The sequence below is a fragment of the Seriola dumerili genome, unplaced genomic scaffold, assembly GCF_002260705.1.
Source record: "Seriola dumerili isolate Sdu_G_001 unplaced genomic scaffold, Sdu_1.0 BDQW01000040.1, whole genome shotgun sequence".
Lineage (NCBI taxonomy): Eukaryota > Metazoa > Chordata > Actinopteri > Carangiformes > Carangidae > Seriola > Seriola dumerili.
The window spans coordinates 3,155,828-3,177,108 of record NW_019174295.1 but is presented as its reverse complement, the minus strand read 5'-3'; the positions used below and the strand labels follow the sequence as shown (position 1 = coordinate 3,177,108).

The window sequence follows — 21,281 nt, the reverse complement described above, 5'->3', positions numbered from 1 at the left end:
AGAAGCTGGCAGTGTATCTGAGAGTGTTATCAACTTTTCTACAAAGGTTTACATTTTGATTCAAATTCAAGTAATTCGATGAAACTTTGGAAATATCAGACTTCGAGCCGACTGTGACTCCAGCAGCTTCAGTATTAAAACCATTGCATATAGGTCAAGAGAACTCTTGCGTATAAACACACAGTTATTCAATTATTACATTTTCAGTGTAATAGGAATTGATCAATTACCTTGTGTACTAACCCTGGGGAAGCTTTTAATTGCTCTGTGTATCTCCTCTGTGCACAAACACAATCTGGGTTTGGTGTTTCTGTTCTGTTTCATGTTGAACACTAAAAGGTGTTAAGGTGGTCAGCTTGATATTCATTCCTATTGTCTGAAGTAATAATGTTCCAGACACACCACTTAAACCTGAATGTTTTCTCCACTTTATTTCCGATGCAGTTTCTCCATTTCTCTCTCTCTCTCTCTCTCTCTCACTCACACACTCATGCAAGACACATTTGTCTGCTTTTACATCATTTCATTAGTGAACACAAACAAGAGCAAACACTCGGCAAAGTGCCCAGTTCCATCACATTTCTAAGACGTGGGTCAAACGAGGACACAAATAGAAAAAAAATCTTCTCCAAAAAGTGGTGAGGGGCAAAAACTACAGACACAGCAGAGCCCTGCAAACGTTCGTTTTCACACCAGTTATTCATTAATGTGAAATCTTCATTCACAAAGCACTTTTCAAAACAAGGGTAAAAAGTTTGCAATTTCAAAATTACACAAACAAAATAAAACCGTGTCTTCACACAGATATTAGAGTAACTTTTAATTTCCCCAATTTAGCGTAAACTAATGTAGTTGTGTCAGCAGATAGAAGTGTTTATTAATGTGCCTGCGACACCCGGAAGTGGATGCTGTTGTTTAAACAGAATACATAGTTAAACCTGCTCGTACAACAACATGCCACAGATTAATAAAAAACTAACATCCAATAAATGTGGCAACAAGACAACACTCAGACTGAGTGTAATGTGCATATACCTAAAAACCTTTAAGCACAGAGTACACTACAGTGCACAAGTAAATACAGATGAAACACCTAAAATAAAGCATAAAACATTAAAACATACAGAGCTAGACTTGTGGCTTTTAGAGACACATTAAAGTAGTAAACTTCAAAAGCAGTGGAGCGGGTTTGAGCCCTGTCCGAGGGCCTTTACTGCATTTGATCCCCTCTCTCTCTCTCTCTCTCTCTCTCTCTGTCTCTCTCTCTCACTGTGTCCATCGAAATAAAGGCAAAAATGCCTGAAATAATAACTAAAAAAGATCGGTTCCTTTTTTGTCATTTCAGCAACTTGAAAATGTCACAATGCATTTACTTGGAACAAACTTTGATTTCTGTAATTCCCCTGAAACTGCACTTTGGAGGGAAAATATCTCCTGCCTGCAGCTACAATACGAATTGCTGCTGTCGGTGCACCAGTCTATCTTTAAATGTGGCTGTACTCCTGTGCCACAGTGTGACTGTACAACCTCGTCACAGTGAACATCAGAGGAAAAGCCAGAATCTAAAACTACACCTAAATAAAAGTCATGAAGGCATCCAGAGTTCACCTGTAGCTGTTGATAATGTTCCAAGAAACAAATTGAAGGCTTTCAGGGTTGGCGTCATTCACCTGAAGGACATTTGCAGACATGCAGCACTTAAGACACATTTTCATCATCACCAGGTTTCACCATGGCTGCCAAACAGAAATACAAGCTGTCTGCTTTGATTTGCAAGCCGTGTGACGACATTAATGACAGGTGTTTAAAAACCTTTGTGAGGTATGCTTTCACCACCCTATAAAAGTACACCCCACTCCCAAAACATGAATGTCTCTGTAGTAACAAATTCGGTCTTCCTGTAGTTTTCAAGCCACCCAGTGATCACAAAGCTCCCTCACACAAGCTGGTGTAGAAAGTCGGTGCCTTTATAAGTCCCAGTTATAACATCCTCAGAAACATTTACAGGCCTTGCTGTCGTCTTCTAAGGGTTTTTTTTATTACTAGTAGCAGAGAAATGGGTTTTTGAACAAGATGTAAACCTTTTCTCACTGGGGACAAATTATAAAGAACAAGATGAGTCATCCAGATACACTGACATCTGTGTGTGTGTGTGTGTTTGTGTGTGTGTGTGTGTGTGTGTGTGTGTGTGTGTGTGTGTCTGTGTGTATTTTACTAGCCAACTCTGTCTCTGTGGTTATGTCTCATCTGCTTTCCATTCAAGAACTAAACCAATGTGGCGTGTCTCTTTTATTGGAGACATTTCCGATCATTTGTGACTTTTATCTGCACCATGTCTAAACCTAACATGGAATATGTGGCCATAAATAACAGGAAGTTCGACAGTTTGACCCCGGGGTAACAGCGGCTGTTTGTCTCTTATTGATGCCGTTCACATGTCCTTGAGCAAGGCAGTTATCTGCCATGTGCCCAGGTGTTGATGCTCTGTAGTGTGTAGTGAGTGTGAATATGGGAATGTGTAGAAGGCTAAAAAATGTTTTATATAAAGTGTTGTTGAGTGTTGAGTCAGTGTTAACGTAAGGAGCATTGTGGGAAATGGTAACCATATATCTCTGATACTGCTACAAATGAGATTGTATCCAGTCCCAGCAGGGATCCACCACGGGGGATCGAAACAACACTTTGTAGCACTCTGCATGGTTTCTGACAGCAGCTCTGTCCTGTTCAGATTGCTGATGGACAACAGGATACAAACGGTTCCTGAAAACACCTTCCAGTCTCTGTGGAAACTGGCTGAACTGTGAGTTGACACCACATCTTTCTCATTCTGCTCACATAATCAATTAGATTTAAATCCTCTGAAAGTAGATAATAATAGGCAGTTTAATGAGTTACTGGGTTTCAGGGAAAATTTAAATGTGTATTATATAAAGGTCTATAGTGGAGTTTCTTGCCGCTGACTGAGAATGGATTTTTCTCAAATTTGGTTAGTTTATAAACTAGCAGTAGAACTTTTTCCAGCTCTATCTAAAATATCTAATCATGAAAACATCATACAACAATTCATTGTTTTCAGCTATTTACATAAAACACACTGATCAAACTATGGGAGCTGCTGTTTATCATTACTTAGTGGTTAGGACGAATCAATTCCCAAAATGTTAGAGAAACCACATGAGGTCTGGATTAGTGAATTATGTAAATTACATCTCACCATTTAATGAAGTTAAAGTTGATTATGTTAATTCATGGATGGATCCCACATTGGCCACATAGGAATATGAAAGCAGTGAGTTTGTTTTAACTCGCACCAAAATGTGTGTGATGTTAGGATTCTGAGATTTTCTGAGCAAGTAGGATGAATAAACAACCACAAATAACAAATGGTTTGGATTGAAATGATGACATATAGGAAACGACATTTGAAATGAACATAAAAGGATAAACGATTCATATAAAAGTCTATATAAAAATAGAGCGCTGTGTTAAAATGAAGCTGATGGATAGAAATGCGACAGAAGTGATGTTAGCTGAGATTTATTTAGTCAGTATATGTTATGGATAAATCCCAGCAAGGCAAATAAAACAGTAAATGCTCAGATGATTTCCCTGCTCATGATGAACAGTAGTGTTTCTTAATTTGATCCCTTGTTCTCAAAGACAAGTTGGGAAAGAAAATTGTGTCATTTAAGAAGAAGTTTGGTTCATTTTATGTGTGAATTAAGTGTCTGTGTTTTGATTTAAAGACTGTGTTGTTAACAGTGCTTTGCACGCGTTTTTCATTTTGCTTGTGTCCGTTTTCCTTCTCTTTTTCTCTTTCATCCTGTTTAGGGATCTATCCAGCAACAGGATCAGGGAGCTGCCAAAAAACACCTTTAAGAGCCTTTCCAAGTCGCTCCTCAAACTGTGAGTAACTTGTAGTTTGTGTGAGGATTATAACAGGAGAGGATTAAAGTGAAATGATAGACACATCACTCGGATCTCCAGTTTTGAAGTTACATTCAGAGACCATGTCCGTATCTTACTGGTAACTTTGCACTTTATTTGGATAATTGTGTACTTTACTCTCCTACATTTATATCTGACTGTTAAAGTTAATAGTTACTCTACAAATTAAGATTTTACATAGTAAACACACATTTTTCTTATGATATTTCATATTAATTTACTTTTACGCTGTAGTTTTGCACCTTTTACTTAAGTAAAGGCTCTCAATACTTCTTCCATCTGAGTGGCCAAGAACCAAAATATCAAAAATGGAGCAGTCGGTCCCCACATGATGAAAACTGTGCCGTAATCTGCATCTTGTTCAAAACAACATAAGGACAAAAAAAAATGGATGGATGAGATGCTTGTGATGGAAATTTGCCTGCAACTATTAACATTTCTGTTACTTTTCAGTAGAAAGCTTAACTAACAGCTGCTCGCCAGCAGAGCTAGCAACACTGCCAGGCAGAGCACTGCCTCATGAATAATACCATTATAAAGTTAATGAGCTCCAAACAGTTTCATTAGTGTTGAGCGTGAGGCGCTGCAAAACAAATTACATCCAGTAAAAAAATATCAGATGTGTTTTATAGACATAGCGTTGTTATTCTTGTTTGTCTTAGGACAAACTCCGCTGTCCTAAGAGTCTGAGTCTGAAATGACTTTCACACAAAGTTTGAATGATCTTGACAGAAAGAGTTTTTTAATGTGTTGCATGTTCAGCTGTGTCGTGCGGCGGAAGAGTAACCTGTGGGTCAAAGTTGTAGTTTCTGGTTGGATGGTTCACAAAGTTAGTTGAATATGTTTTTTTTTACTGTGGCTTCACCTGAACACATCCTCCAGCATGTTGAGAAAAGGCGCGCTGCAAAGTGGAATAATGCAAAAAAAAAAAAATTATTTTACTCCAATGTTTCATCTCAGTGATCTTACACCGCTTAGTAATTTCACAACAGTTTAAGGCAGAACTCTGGTCTTCTCTGGTCGTCTGGTTTTGATGTTTCTGCTTTAACACAGCATGACAGTGTTGAAATACCCACACAGAGAAGACTGTGTGATTTGTGATTCGTATATGGTTTTAATTCGCCCAATTTTTACACATCACTGTTAAAACTGTCAGTATGTTGCACTGAATCAGTTTCTCTTTCAATATGCGAATTTACAGGCTGATATTTTGACAGCACAGATGTTTCATATTGTGAGAATAACTCAGTATCAATTTGGTCTGCGTGGTGTTGGTGCCAGCAGCACTTTAGAAGTTTGAATGCAGTGACAGACCCTGCAGAAGAGCCCCGGGGTGATCTATGGCCGTACGTGCGCTACATGATAATGAGGCACAGACAAATGCTTTCACAGACCCAACGCTCTCAATTAAAAAAAAAAAAAAAATGATGTGAATTGGTTTAGAAGTGTGTTGAGGAAATATGAAATCTTTCAAAATATCTGAGTCGGATATTGCAGGGGTAGATGCTGCTGCAAGAGAATAGACAATATAACAACAGAGGGGATATTAAACTGTGATCGAGAACTTTTTGTGGCTTTGCTTTATCTGCAGTGCTGCATTAAATTACTTTTTTATAATGTTGGGGATAATAAGCAGAAGAAGTAAAAATAAATCTGAAACCTACAGCAACACCAACTAAAAGTATCCATACGCTGTTCATTGGTGGTTACATACAGATATAGATTCAGTTTTATTACATTGAGTTTTACGCTGTAATTGTAGACAATTAGGACATAATGCGTTAAGTATACAGTGTGAGGTTGGACTGAACATATAGAAATCATAGGTTGGTTTTCTATTCAGCGATAAACAAAGACCATCTGGATTTTACCGTCGTTTCACCACGTGTTACATTTCATCCTGACGAGCTTCACTGAGTTCGTCATTGTCTGTTTCTTGTTGCAGAAACGTCTCCCACAATCCCCTTCTCCTAATTCACCCCAGCCACTTCCACCACCTGGCGCATCTTCAGTCTCTGTGAGCACACGCACACGCACACACACACACACACATACACACACACACACACACACTTACCCACCCCTCCACACTGTTTGCTGCAGCCTGTGCGGTGATGAAATATTCTCTGTTTTCTACAGGGCGCTGGAAGGGATAGAGATCCCAGATATTCAGACTAAGATGTTCCTGCCAATGAAGAACCTGTCTCACATGTACGTACGAGCCCACACAAGAATCATAACCGCTCACATCTATCACTGAGTAATCACGATGTCTCTTCATCTTTCTATCTCCTCCAATGTATGTGTCATTTTTTTGTCTTTCTTCTTCTCTCTGTCAGATACTTTAAGGAGTTCCAGTACTGCTCTTACGCACCTCACGTCAGGTCCTGTAAGCCCAACACAGATGGCATCTCATCCTTTGAGGACCTGCTGGCTAATATAGTGCTGCGGGTGTCCGTCTGGGTCATGGCCTTCATCACCTGCTTCGGTAACCTCTTGGTCATCGGCATGAGGTCACTGATACGAGCGGAGAACAATCTGCATGCTGCTTGCATCAAAGTGCTCTGCTGTGAGTAGCCGCACGCATTGGTTCGGTCTGATTATCAGGCGAGGAGGCAAATACTTTGATATTAAACACACAGTATGTAACTTCTGCCTCTAGGGGTCTCTCATTCAAAAGAATAACAAAAGACGGCGCTTGGTGACGTTGTGACGTAGCAAGGGATCGTGGGAGTCAACCTTCATCACCATTGCCATCAGCTTCTCCCAGTTTGAATTCCTTCAGTGTCAGATGTTCAGGAGAATTTTAGCGGGAGCTGAATTATCCACAGAGGTGGTAAAGTAGTACTAAAGTAGCAATAATAGCAGTTTCACATTTAAAGTCAGTGTTTTGCCGATGGTGTACGATGGACACATGATGTCAGGGATGGGCCGGGCGCTAACCTTTGTTTCAGTTGTTTCTCTGATAACTTATGATCCAGACGTTCAGGTTTTTACCAGCAGCTGAATTATTCACAGAGGTGGCCTTTTGTCCACGGCCGACAGACCAGGGGATTAAAACCGGTAGAAATTCAGTATTTCATTGACACTCTTCAGTGAACACGGGACATCAGGGCGGAGCGGGGAGATGAACTGCCTAACATTTGCTTGGCTTTTTTCTCCGTTAACTTAAGATCCAGACATCAGATAATTAAAATCCTTCATCCGGTTAAAATATATAGTTGAAAATGACCAAAAAGTGTATCTTAGAAATGTGGCTTAAAACTGGAGAAAAAGTTAATTTTGACCTTCTGGCATGCCGATCCGTGTGTGGAACACTGCGGGAAACACTCACAGAATATATAGCATAGGTCTAGTTGTTTTTAGGCATTTTAATGTGGAAAGGTTATATATTTATAGCTTGAATAAAGTGGAGGCTGTCCTAGAGTCAGGAATAGCTCAACTTCAGCAAATGCAGCAGCAGGGATCAGTGGGTTTGTAGGCCAATAAAAGCACTGTTATCCAGACTGGTGCAAGATCAACCACCTGTTTTATTGCAATAAAAACATTTGTGAAATGAGGCATCAGGTGGAGCAAAACTGCACCATCTGCGCCTGACTGTGTAAGCAGTGATCACAGTACTTCATGTATGAATTACTTTATCACACAGGCAGAGGAGTGAACTGCTCATAGTGTGTGTCGTAAATAGACGCTAATGGTTCAGCCTTTTCTGGAGCTAAATGCAACGTGTGATAGTATATGTTAAACACCTTGTATTAACGCATTGATTTCATGTGAGAAATACCTCTGAATAAACTGAACCATCAGAGGGAAAATTTGCACGGAACAGGAACCTTTAGGTTATGAGCTTTAGCGGTGATTACATCAGGATTTATTATTGATCTTGAATCTTTAGCAGCAGTATTGTTATTAATATCTCCTTGAGATTACAGCAGTGAACTGGATCTGTATAGTTCAGCATTCCTGGTAGATTTTTCTCCTGTCTCCTGTCACAGTGATTCCTCCTTGTTTAATGGAGAGTTGTGCAGGTAAAAAAAAAAAAAAACGATGATCAACAAGATTGTTATTGTTGTAGTTGCCCTGTCATTCTTACAGTTATAGTTATTATTACACAGCTGTTTTATGTATATGTGAAAGATAAAAGACTGAGGGACTGTAGCATCAAATCAAACACTCAGGTGATTGGAGTGAGTGGAAATATCTTCAGGTTTGCTAGTTTTATACCTTGTATGAACACAAAGACAGCACAGCACAGCAAGGATTCATTTCTATTTCATTTTGGATAAGTAATTCACAAGTATATAAATCCAGTTTGGAAAGGGATAAGAAGGGATAAGATTTATTAAAAATGAATGGAAATGAAATTCAACATAGCACAGAGGGTGTGCTGTATAAATCAAAGACGAGCACTTCAAAAGACTGATCCTTTCTGACAGGGATGTGAGTGCGTTTAAGAAAGCTTTTCTAAAAAACAAAACAAATCTACTCACCTATTGTAACTCCCTCATCGTGCACCATTTGTTTCCTCTCTTCTCAGTTCCTTATTCTCACTCAGTTCTCTTTTTTTACTTCTCTTGTCAGCCTCAAACCTGTCACTCTCTGACCCTCCCGCTCACTCCTCTTCCTCCTTTGGGTTCTGCTCATCCTCCTGGCTTCACCTCCCTCGCTCTGCTCTCTCACCTTTTCATTCAGGTTATATCTTTTAAAGAAAAAAAAAAAGTAGTGTGAACCCTTTGTCCTATTATTCTTATTTTTAATCTTGTTGTGCAGACTCTCAGTGTGGCAGGAAAACTAAAAAGAAGAGTCACGGTGGCTTCCTTAAGTCTTAAATTGACTGGATGACTCATCGACTTTCTCACCCACCCACATACAGTGACAATCAATTATGCAGTGCGTGTGTTAGTGTCCCATACAAGTGATAACTCCTGTCTGCTCTGGAGGGCAGAAATAATCTGTTATGTGCATTTTAATGAGAAATTTTGGGCTCTGGCTACAGGAGGTGCCACCAGCTGAGAGATGGACCTGAACACCTGCAAACCCACACAGAGCACTTCTCTCCGTAAATGTGCTCTTCTATGTCACTATCTCTTGTCATCCAGGTGCAGACTGCCTCATGGGTGTGTACTTGTTTTTTGTTGGAGTGTTTGATGTAAAGTTTCGCGGGCAGTACAATCGTAACGCCCTGCTCTGGATGGAGAGCGTAGAGTGTCGGACCATTGGATTCCTGGCCATGCTCTCCTCAGAGGTAACTTAATATAGATTAATATATATTATATTCCACACATGTTTGTGTTTTTTTTAAGATCCTAAAATCTGCTGAACCTGCTTTTTTACTGATATCAGCCATTACTGCTGTTGGTGCTTCCAGCATTATGACAGCCCAGTCATATATTCAGCTATAGACGCTGAATAAAGCTTTAACAAAAGCACCTGAAGGCGCAGACAAGGAGACTGCATTTGTACACACTGGAAATCTACCACAGCAATAAATCAGATTAATGTTGTTGCAATTGTTTATCTGAAGCAAGTTTCAATCCTCCTTAGAAAACAATGTCTATGTGCAGGGAAGGAAAATGATCTATACCTAAGATTATAATGAGTGTTTTCCTTCAGGTGTCTGTTCTCCTCCTGACCTACCTGACTATGGAAAAGTTCCTGGTGATCGTCTTCCCCTTCAGCAATCTGCGCCCGGGCAAACTTCAGACTGGGGTGAGCTATGCTGCTAATACAGGAAAAGAATCTGATAAATCTGCTACATGTCTTATTTTCACATGAATTTGTTGGAGTCTTGTTGTTGTTTGTTGTGTAAAATAATCATTTGATGTGAAAAAATTGCATTTGCTGCTGTGGGAGTTTGCGGAAATGTGCTGTTCCGCTCCAGTGGGCTCAGTATGAAACACACTGAACTGTAGATGTAGCCGCATTTAGAAATAGACAAATTACATGGAGAGCAGATCCTAATTACAGCAAGGTAGAGCCAGGAAAGCTGTTTAATTTGTGGAGGTGAGGGATCTCAGCTTTGGGTCAGAGAGTCTTTGCTACACTAGCTTTATGTTTGGATAAATGCAAAAATGCAATTGAAAAATTCAATACAAATGACACTACTATAACTTTATTAGTACAGCTGAGGCAAACATGCTGTCACTTGACTCTCCTGGCGCATGTGAAAACATCTAATTAGGAACTCTTTATAAAGATGGAGATTAAAAGATTAATAAAGATCCTCATCAAAACAGCTCTTCATTTTTTTTACCTTTTAGCTTCAGGAAGGAAAGAAAACTCTCAGTTCAGCTCAACTTCTTCAAACACTGAAAAACGTAATGACCACATAAAGATCACAAATGATCACAGACATATTCATATATGTCTAAAGCATAGTGTAACTTCAGCTGTTTCATTTGCGTTTCCTGCCCCAGCCTCTTCTTTATTTGCTATATTTCTGTTATTTTTGAAGAAACTGAGATCAATGTTTGTTATGGGGGATTAGTTCTCCAGCAGAATCCTAACTGCTGCTTGTTCTCTGAGCGTTCCCTTAAAGAGCAGAGCATTTTCAGCCAAATCCAACAGTATAACCATTTGCTTTAAATGCTCCTGCATCCATCTGACTGAAAGAGAGTCCGTCTGCTCTGTGAGGAAGTGCAGACTGCCTCATGGGTGTTTTTTGTTGGAGTGTTTGATGTAAAGTTGGAGAGGTGTAGAGTGTCAGACCACTGGATTCCTGGTCATGCTCTCCTCAGAGGTAACTTGATATAGACTAACATCCCACTCACAACCACACACACAAACGTTCAGGCAGACACATCGCACCTGCTCTGTAAAATGGAATCTGTGAGACACAAAAAAACGTATTCACTGCAATGCATATTCCACTTATGTCTGTGTTCTTGTTAAACTCTTAAAATCTGCTAAACCTGTTTTTTCACTGATCCCATATCAGCTATTACTGCTGTTGCTGCTTGCAGGATTTTGTCAGCCCAGTATTCAGCTATAGGCGCTGATTCTCTCCAGGGAGAATTTGACTGTCACCCATTTCTGCTAATAAAGCTATGTTGCATGCCTACAGGCAGTGATGGGTTCATTTTAGATTTAACCCTTACATACCTTAATTCATTCTCGATAAATCTAGGGATGCAACAATCTGCTTTTTATCCAACCAATACTGATTGGCCTCAAGGCACAGAGTCTGAGGATCCAGTACTGATCAAACACCGGTGCTCTGCTTTGTGTTTGCCAGATTTAAAGTCTGTAAACTTCACTGCGTGGAACTGATGCCATGCACAGATTTCTGAGTCAGTCTGTGCACAAAAAACAGTGGACTCCTTTATCTAATAGATAAACAAGCACTTTTCTGAGCAGTGATCAATGGAAATATCCCACTAACAAGTGAAAACATCTAATTAGGAACTCTTTATGGAGATGGAGATTAAAAGATTAATGAAGATCTTCATCAAAACAGCTGTTAATTTTTTGACCTTTTTGCTTCAGGAAGGAAACAAAACTCTTGCAGAGCCCTCCTTGGTTCAGCTCAGCTTCTTCAAACTTTGGAAAACTGTATTGATATATGTATAAAGCATTGTGTGGGCTCAGGCATAACAGTTGTTTCATTTGCTTCTACTGTTGTAGCTTCCTCCACAGCCCCAGCCTCTTCTTTAGGTGCTATATTTCTGTTATTTTTGACATAACTAAGATCAATGTTTGTTATCAGGGATTAGTTCTCCAGCAGAATCCTCACTGCTGCTCGGATTCTGAGCACTCCCTCAAAGAGCTGACCATTTTGAACCAAATCTAATTCATAGCCATTTGCTTTAAATGCTCCTGTATCCATCTGACTGAAAGAGAGTCCGTCTGCTCTGTGAGAAAGCTCTGCCACCTACTGTTGGCTTTCTCAGTGAGTCCAGATGGAGGTACAGCCCGAGACGTCCCATGTCAGTCAGAAGGAGACAACTAGACTGAACTTAATGTTTGTAGTAAGCTCAGTCAGTGAAAATGTGGAAATCAAAGTGATGAATTTTCTTAAATTATTTTTCATTGTTGGCTTTGAAGAGTATCCTGGTAGAAATTCTAACAACATGTTTGTCATTCTGCTGCTAGGTGGTCCTGGCCTCTATCTGGTTACTGGGGTTCATTATTGCTGCTGTGCCCCTAATGAATGAGGACGTGTTTGGAAATTATTATGGACGTAACGGAGTCTGCTTCCCCCTGCACTCTGACAGGCAAGAAAAACCTACTGCCAAAGGATATTCCACAGGGATTTTTCTGGGTAAATTTAAGAAAACAACAGTTGTTTTTTCCCCCAAAAAGCTTATTTTACAGTCAATACAATATTTAGCAATTAAAGGTTCTATATGTAACATTTAGAAAACCCTTGTTTTCAATGTCACCAGTGGCCGATGAGTGAACTGCAGTCAGCATCCTGTTGCTCGCACACATGTGTAGGTAGCCACAACTGAGCATTAGGGGCATTGACCAAAACAGTGACATGATGATCAGACTGGGAGAGAAATTCTGCCCTGTATAGTGCTTGGCGATTTAATGATTACCAGGAGAAGAAGAATGAGCAGTCTACCCTTCTGTTGCTTCCAGACCGCAGAGTTTTGAATGGGTTAATTGGGACTGAGAGACCAGTGGCAACGTAACGGCGAGTGCATGGAAGGAACTTCTATCGTGGCAGCGGGACTCCCTGGACATATCCGCTGGAACATGAACGCAACACTCTATCATGCGCACCCTGAATGACAGGCACACAGGGAGGGCCAGTGAAGAGGCTGACGGGGATGGTAAAAACTCTCCAGTGTTGGCACAGTGCTAAAATGTAGTGTGGAGATAGGTCTGCTTATGCGAGACTATAGTTTGACTAATGTTCTGTTTTTTTGAAATGGGATTTATAAAGATGTTGATGCTGATGTAGACCCTAGTTCTCCCCAGACGTTCCCATTTGGCCAAAAGGGCTTCACTAGATAAAACTTTTTTGTGTTTTTTTGTGCTTACATGAAGTTTGTGTTGGAGTCTGTGTTGTACTGGGAGCCAGTTGTTTGTTGACGTTAGCAGACTCCATTTCTAAGCTAACGTTTGCTAGTGTTGTTCACTGTTGGCGCTGTAGCGGGGCAGAAGAGAGGCATTGAGGCAAGGCACTTGGGAGTGAGCGTAAACGTTACATCCTTCCGATTTTCTCAAAAAATTTGGCCAGTCCTTTACATAGAAATCAATGCACAGGCTGTTGTCGTGGAAGGTTGGGAAGGTTTTATTTTTCAAGTTGGTTTACAATTCGTTCACACATTGACAATAAAAAAAAACAATTACTACATGTAAATTGCTTCACATTCTTACATATAGTACCTTTAACTAAAAAGTTGGTTGTAGCTTTTTTTGGTTTGTTTTTAGCATTTGAGGGAAATTGACGTGTTCCGTTATTAATACAGTACTATGCAAAAGTTTGAACTGAATAAAAATGAGCTCAAACATACAGGCAGAGCCATGAAGAAGAAAAAGGACTCCTGCAACAGATGGTATGGCCCCACACAGAACCTACCAGCTGAGCACATTGTGTGCCAGTGTACCCAGGAGAGCTGGTGCTGTTTTTAAAGGCAAAGGGTAGTCGCATCAAGTATTCATTTGATTTGTTTTTTTTCTGTGTACTGCATTTTACTTGATTAATAAAAAATATTGATGGCATTACTTTTGGAAGTATCTTCACTTTACTTTTAGTTCCTAAAACTTTTGCACACCTTGGAGTGATTAAATGCACAACACACTGTGATTAGATAATGATCTTTTAATCCAATAAGCCATGCTGTGTCTTATCATGGAAACATGGAAATTAAAACTTCTGTAAAACACTAAATGAAGGAAACAAAAATACTGCATGATTTGTATTTAATAATGTGTAGGTAAATACGATGCAGTTTTTTTTTTGTCTTGAAAGTTCCAAGAGAAAACTGATCTCACTGTAACTGATATTGTTACACATTGTCCCTGTATGCCAAACAACTACCAGAACAGGGAATAGCATTGCACCTTAGCTTAGGCTGTTACACAGCAAAAAGCATGGCTCCATCAACAATGCATGATTAGTCTGGGGTCTTATTACTCAGTGTCCTCACTGAGAACCAGTGGAAGTCTGTCTGGCAACAGTGATGAAGATATTCAGTCTAAAATGGTGCCAGCGTTTATATCACAAGGCTGTTAAAATAAGAATCCTGTGAATTAATATGAAGAGGTGCTGCTTGTTGTTTCATCACTAAAATCAGTTTAAAGTGCATGCGTGAAATATTCAAATATGTGTATGTGTTTGAGGAAGTATGCTGTATATACTGTACTTGTGTCGTATGCACATCCATGTAGTGGTGGAATGTAACTAAGTAGATTTATTTTACTTAATTACAAGTTTGTATTATTATTACTTGAATATTTCAATTTTATGTTACTTCATACTTATACAACTTTTCAGAGGGAAATATTGAACTTACTGTGGTTGCTAATTATGTAAGATTACATTTTTATAAAAAGTAAATAAAAAAAAAAAACAAGAGAAGATGACCTTATAAAATACAGTGGACTGTTAAAAAATAAAACCAGTGGATCTCTTTTGGCCTTTGACCCTTCACACAAAAGACATAAATAAGTAAATAAAATAATATCATGATTATGAAAAAAAAAGTCCAAAAATTTCATACAAATGTGTAACAGATTGGTAAATCTAATAATAATAATTATAATAATAATAATAATGATAATGTCTATCAAAATATCAGTTTCAGGGGCCAATGTTCTGCAGAATGGACACTCTGTACACTTTTAAGTACAATTTGCTGATGATACTTTTAGTTAAACAGGATTTTGAATGAGTGACTTTGACTTGTATTTGTGATTTAACTGAAGTAAAGGATCTGAACACTTCTTCCACCACTGCATTTATGTGTGTGAATAGCATGTGCCTTTCCTTAGGTCTGAACCTGGTGGCATTCCTGGTGATCGTCTTCTCCTACTCCAGCATGTTCTACTCCATCTATAAAACTGGCATCAATGCGACAGACCTGAGGAGCAGACTTCACAGAGATGTGGCTGTGGCCAACAGGTTTTTCTTCATAGTGTTCTCTGATGCCCTCTGCTGGATTCCTATATTCCTGGTGAAAATCCTCTCACTGTTGAAGGTGGAGATACCTGGTAAGAAATGAAACATAACTTGGTGTTTTAGGCTACATTTACATCTTAGACATTTTACAATAATTACTTTCACATGTCACTATATCACCCTGCCATCAGTGTTGTATTGTTTGAATCCTTTGGTCATAGAATGGTATTATGGAAAGCATCCACTTCTAAAAAATTTTTACTACTTTTCTCCTGGTCTCCTTTAGGAACCATCTCCAGCTGGGTGGTCATCTTCATCCTTCCCATCAACAGCGCCTTGAACCCCATCCTTTACACCTTGACCACCAGCTTCTTCAGAGAGCAGGTGGAACTCTTACTCTGTCGCTGGCAGAGGAGACACATCTTGAAAAAAGACCGCAAAAGCCTCACCTCCTCCACAATCTTCATGGAGATGTCACGGGCTCCTTGCTACCAGCAGCCAGCCTACCTCCAGCGGGTGTCGCTGACCGGCGCAGATCCTCGCTATGCCTGAGGGAGGCCACAACTTTCCTGGTAAACTACGGGTCAAGGGTCTAAAACTGCTAGATCTTACGTGACAATTGCACTAGCACTGAGTTTGGCTTCCAACTGGAACAAGATAAACAATCACTGAGCTGTCTCATTCTGTTCTGACATCCTCCACATTTTGTAAAAAAAATTACAACGATTAGACGCTTTTGTCCAAAGCAGTTTACCGTTTTTCTTCAGTGTCTCCATCCAGGGAGCCAGAGATCAAACCATCAACCGACCCACGTGAGCTACAGTCGCTTCCATACTTTCATGCTTATACGGCCATACATTTGATATTGTTCCAGGGGAACATATACAACAACAAATAGGAATAGCAAAGAAAGGGGGATGGATGAAAGAATAAATAAATAAATAAATACCAACACGTAGTGTACAGTGACGTAAAATGTCATAAGTCAAGCAAGATTCAGTTGTTTTGGTCGGATTTTGGAGCTGGAGCAGGAGGAGGAACTGGGAGACCAGCAACAAAATGTCTCACAGACTCCATTTTCTATGGAGTGACTGGAGGATGAAGCTCGCTGAGTCACAAATGTGAAGCTCATCAGATGCTGAGCTGATAGATTCAAGGATTAATGGTTTCAGTCTCAACAAAATCAAAGAATGACTCTTGGACTGCACAAAATGTAGCACTCCGACATTCTTTATGGAATTATAAAGCTTGCTTGCAAATGAAAATGAAAACCAGCTGTTTCATTTAATGTGTGCAAAAATTAATACATATTTGAAATCCAAATGCTAAAACCCGGTTTTAGCATTTTTTATTTCATCCAAATGCAAATGCAAAGTCAACTTTACATGTCATTACAATATCTTCCATGACACAATTCAGATTCAAATTAATGCAGTTAACGTTATGTGCTCACTATGCTATCCAAACAATCCATTACAGTTATGATGCCCTCTGCTTCCTCTCACTGTATTTCTGCTCTTCTTATTCTGTCTTCTCCTTCTGGTAATTTCTCATGCTCCATCAGATGTTGGGTTTACAGGCCTGATTACCTTTTCTGGTTGGATTTAATTTTGAATACGCCTCTTCTAGATTCTCCTCCTCACAAGAATGTTGAAATGAAGCTGCAAAGGAAGGAGTGCATTTGCATTTTGGCAGGTTTGATGTATATATCCAGCAAAATTATTATATAAATGCAACAAATGTTTAATTCATGAAACAAATCTGATTATGAAATGTTTAATGGCACATTAACTGATAATGTTTTACACAAATTATGATTTTATTAATGATAAAGTTTAAATAGTTTGTCCATTAATTAAATTTTTGACAGGTTCGTGTTGAAGGGCAGAAGAACATTAAAATTTTCCTACCAACATTATACTAAATGTCATGGTAAAACAAAAAAAGAAAGAAAATGACTATGTAAACTGGGCTTTTGCATTTGCATTATGTCAAAACATAAAAATTAAATCTAATTAAAAATGTGAATGCTAATGAATTATATAACTGACTTTAAACTGATGCCTATTTTTGCTATATTTTCTATGTTGTGCTGACATAAGGGGAATAATCTGAATTTTTCATCACTTGTTTGTTACATTTCATTTTGCACACTCCATCTACATCTACATCATGTGCTCGGACTATTTAGGAACCTGAGCCGATATGCTGCAGCATTTTGATACTGTTAAATCATCCTTTTTTTTTATGCAGACCACCTGCGTTTGTGACTGACCTGGACTGGATTAACACATTTGTTTGAATTACTTTTAATTGACTAATCTATATGGGAATTTGTTCCATTTGTTCCAGTTTTGCTGGATATATATGTATATAATACAGTATGGTTTTTCTTTAAACTGTCCTTTACTTTCATTCAATAGCAGTTATCAATAACTGAATGATGGTGAAAGAGGAACAAGACAATGGATGTTATGAAGAGATGGGATGTCACATTTCTGCAAAGGAACCCCCTCTGATGAAATAAGGACTATCATTCCCTATTAGGCTGTGCAGATGTGCATATATTTGTTTTTGTTGTATAATATTTGGGACAGGATAGGGTCTTGTCAGCTTATGTTCCTTATATCATTGTGTTTATTGAAGACAGGTTGGAAAATTATGTGTTTAATGGTCTCCCCACAGAGATGACACTTTGTCTGAAAAAATAAAATAAAAAAAACGGATGGGAACAAACTTATATATAAGTATTTTTGCCCTTTTTGTGAACAATAAGAAACAGAAAAAAGCTTCCTGTAACCTAAAAAAGAACACAGCAAAAATAAGATAAGCCGGGATGTAAATTCAGAGGAACAAAGCTGACAAAGTAATTCTGTTCTAAAATGATTAAAACGACTAAAAAAAACAAATTCAAACACCCAGCGGAGAACTGAACTGCCCCACTTCCTTGTCTCTTTCATCTGTTTTTCTGAAAAGACATAATAGCAGTTTATAATAGAGTTTTCTATTCATATTCCAATCTAAATGGACATCTTGATATTGCACGGGACAGTAGCATTTTAGCAGGTTTTTATTTTAATCCAGATAAAACTCATCATTTTATTCAACACTCCATTTCCCATGAGCTATTAAGACCTCATGAGAGCTGTTAGTTGTTTAATGCTGCCATATGAGCATTAATAAGTAATGCGATCGCATGTTAAATAGAAATGTATTAATCAAGCAGAGTCCATTGAGTTATGGATAATGACATTAAGAGGTTTGCAAGTAACATCAGTTAGAGGAGTTAATGGACTGAGAAATTTAAATAATTTAAAAATGTAGACTAAATATGTGACACAGTAAAGTTTTGGTCTTCAGATGTACCATTAGGAGGCATCTGATGGTTCCCAAATTCATTCTGAAGCATGACAATGACCCCCAAAAGTTTACCAAGGAGAAGTGGTGGTGTTTTAAAGACAAAGGGTGATTACACCAAATACTAATTTTACTTTGTTTTGTTTTTGTTTACCTTGTTGGAAGCAAATTGATAAATGAAAGCTATTCATGGCATTATCTTCAACGCATTCTCAAATTTGCAGAGTACTTTATGTGTAAATATGTGGAATTTGATTTTAAAAAGTGCTCACTTTATGAAATAAAGTGCTTATTTTGATGTGTGCCTCTTAAGCATATTAAACCTTGGCACAAATGAATTGTCAAGAGAAGAGGCTGATTATTTCATCTCGTCATTTGTTTGTGCAGCTGTTTGTGGTAAACGTGTCTGTTATCACGCTACAACATGTCTTTTCTGTTTTCTCCCCACATTTCTTTCATCACTTATTTTGGCTGCACCTGCGGCGCTCAGCATCCTTCCATGGCAGGTGCCCTGCCCTTGGACCAAGGTGCGCCCGTAGCGACACGTTGATGGACACAGCGGTCAACCAATAGGAAACGTCCCTTGCCTCAGTTTCCAGAACCTCGGCATCTGATTGGTTGCTAAGGGCGGGGCCCTATCATCCCGAGCAGTAGTGCTGTCAGCCGGGGCGGCACGACTCCTGGAGGAGAGAGACGAGACGGATTGATGAAAACAAGCCGCAAAATCACATAAACAAAGAATCCGTGCCAGGAAATGATCCAATAGTCGCCAAGCTCGACGCAGAAAAGGTATCGTTCGGTTTAATGTCGCATTAGTGTTGTGTCTGGTGGTGTTTAATGGCTCTGTGTTGACTACAAAGAAATGTCTTGATATAACATCGATTAACTGCCACAGGGGGCTTGTACTAGCTCGTTAGCCACCGAGTTAGCTACGGGCATAGCTGGTTATAGTGGTCGACATCCAATATATGTAAAAGAAAATGTGACTTACCTACACACGCTTCCATGCTTCCTTGGTAGGACTCACACAGCGAACAATACCGCGTTGCTCTGTGAGGCAGGATTAGCTAAGCAACAGTCTTTATGTTAGGAGCGACGCTGATTGTAAATACACACTTCGTGATGGCGCTGAAAGATAATATGCTACACTGGATGTTAGCTACCAGCTAGGTAGCTTACCTTAATGAAATACCAGGGAAGTCACTACTACTAGTTGCTAAAGAATACAGTTTGAGGGTATAAATGTAATATACTGAAAAACATCTCGGAGGGTAGCATAACTTAACGTTTTCAGTGTCTGTCTGGTACCACGTCGGAGCCCGTTGACCACTCACTGCTGTAATGTTTTTCTTCATTGTAAAGATGATGACATAGTTATTGGTTGCCTTGAAATTGTGAAACTTAAATTGGTTATGGTCCAGTGGCGCGCATCATCCCGCCTGAGTAGCTGTGCACTTTATTATTCTGCAGCTGAGATGCTCAGGAGTCAGCTTGAATATTTGGTGAGAGAAGGGCAGTGTTTGAACATGTATTATTTAACATTACATGCACCCAGATGCAGCCAGACAGCAGGCACCAGCACTTATTGTAGGCTCCTTCATTTCTTATCATCTAGCAAAATGGGGTCATACATATTTATCTATATGAATATTTTTGGTTGTGTTGTCATTTTACATACTTTGGTGAGTTGGCTCTGAAGTGAACCAGTAGGCATGACCCCCTTTTTGCCTAGTTTTGTTCAGCCTGGTCTGTTCATGCTCCTATTTAGTCCAGTCCTCCTTATTCCTCACCCTCCCTCCCCTCCTTCCTCATGACTCAATCAGCCTCCCTCTCCATCTCTCCAGCTGTTTGGCACAGCCAGTTGGCGACCCAGTTAACGCCATTGTTCTGTCAGGACTTACGCTACAAGTAACACACACAGACACTATGTCATGTGTGTCACGGCATTGTGCCCCTGTGACGATCCCCCCACTCCTACATTGCTCTCACCAATTTACAAAAACAATTTTTTTTATCCCATTTTCATGTAAGGATACACATATAAATGTTATAAAGTTCATATAGTAGAGGGAATAACTTTGTAAGAATTCAGTGGAGCCACATAATGCAAAAGCATTTTTTTTTAAATGTAAGGAATTAGGGTTTTCTATTGACTTAGTTGTGGTAATCTTTTCTAATCACATGTATGTTGGAAAGCATGTGGCAGTGTATTATAAAACATTGCGTGCCCCACTAGGTTGGCTATAACTAGCACAATACATACCACACTACTCATTTAACTCTTTTAGTACCGTTATGTCAGGATAAAAAAAAAAATCAGATAAGAAACATGTGCAAAAATATAATGTAGTTTACAGTAAAGCCATTAATCAACACTGTTGTGTCGAAACCTTTAAAATGTCAATGCTTCAGGAACAACAAAGCTGTGTTTTTTCCATCATGCAAGTGATTGTAAATGGTTGAGCTCCCTCAAACAACACCATGCATTTGTAGAGAGGCTGTTTAATCCCACTTATGTATGAGTCTGTGCATTTCTCTTTGTACTTAACAGCCTAGGCATCAGAACTGAAGAGGCCATGTAGATGAATAGTGAAATGTCTCCAGCTGTACACTTACCAGTACCAGTGGATTGTTTCACACTTTGCTTGACAGTTTACGACCTGGGTGAAAATAGATGAATCTAGACAGATGCAATCCCTGAGTATGATGGTGTTATCAGTTTCAAAAAATCTTTTTATATGTTATACTAAAATGTATATGGTATGCTAAAATATGGTATTCTAAATATGGATTACACACCCTCTTTTGGAGGTTCAGTTATGTTGGTACGGTGTGGTTACAGCAGAACCATGGATAGCACTAGTTTGTATAATGAAACAGTTCAGTCTTTGTGCAAGAACCATCT

The 21,281-nt window shown here is 39.1% G+C and overlaps 1 protein-coding gene across 1 annotated transcript in view; it reads left to right on the top strand.

Moving 5' to 3' along the window:
• Positions 1-15,571, top strand: part of rxfp2 (relaxin/insulin like family peptide receptor 2) — a 33,132-nt gene extending 17,561 nt beyond the window's left edge. Inside the window, exons 11-20 of the mRNA XM_022738697.1 lie at positions 2,729-2,800; positions 3,832-3,906; positions 5,894-5,965; positions 6,088-6,159; positions 6,288-6,517; positions 9,048-9,193; positions 9,562-9,657; positions 12,040-12,208; positions 14,893-15,111; positions 15,306-15,571. Of these exons, the coding sequence (XP_022594418.1) occupies positions 2,729-2,800; positions 3,832-3,906; positions 5,894-5,965; positions 6,088-6,159; positions 6,288-6,517; positions 9,048-9,193; positions 9,562-9,657; positions 12,040-12,208; positions 14,893-15,111; positions 15,306-15,571 (1,417 nt within the window). The remainder of the gene's footprint in view (positions 1-2,728; positions 2,801-3,831; positions 3,907-5,893; positions 5,966-6,087; positions 6,160-6,287; positions 6,518-9,047; positions 9,194-9,561; positions 9,658-12,039; positions 12,209-14,892; positions 15,112-15,305) is intronic.
• The last annotated feature ends 5,710 nt before the right edge of the window (positions 15,572-21,281 follow it).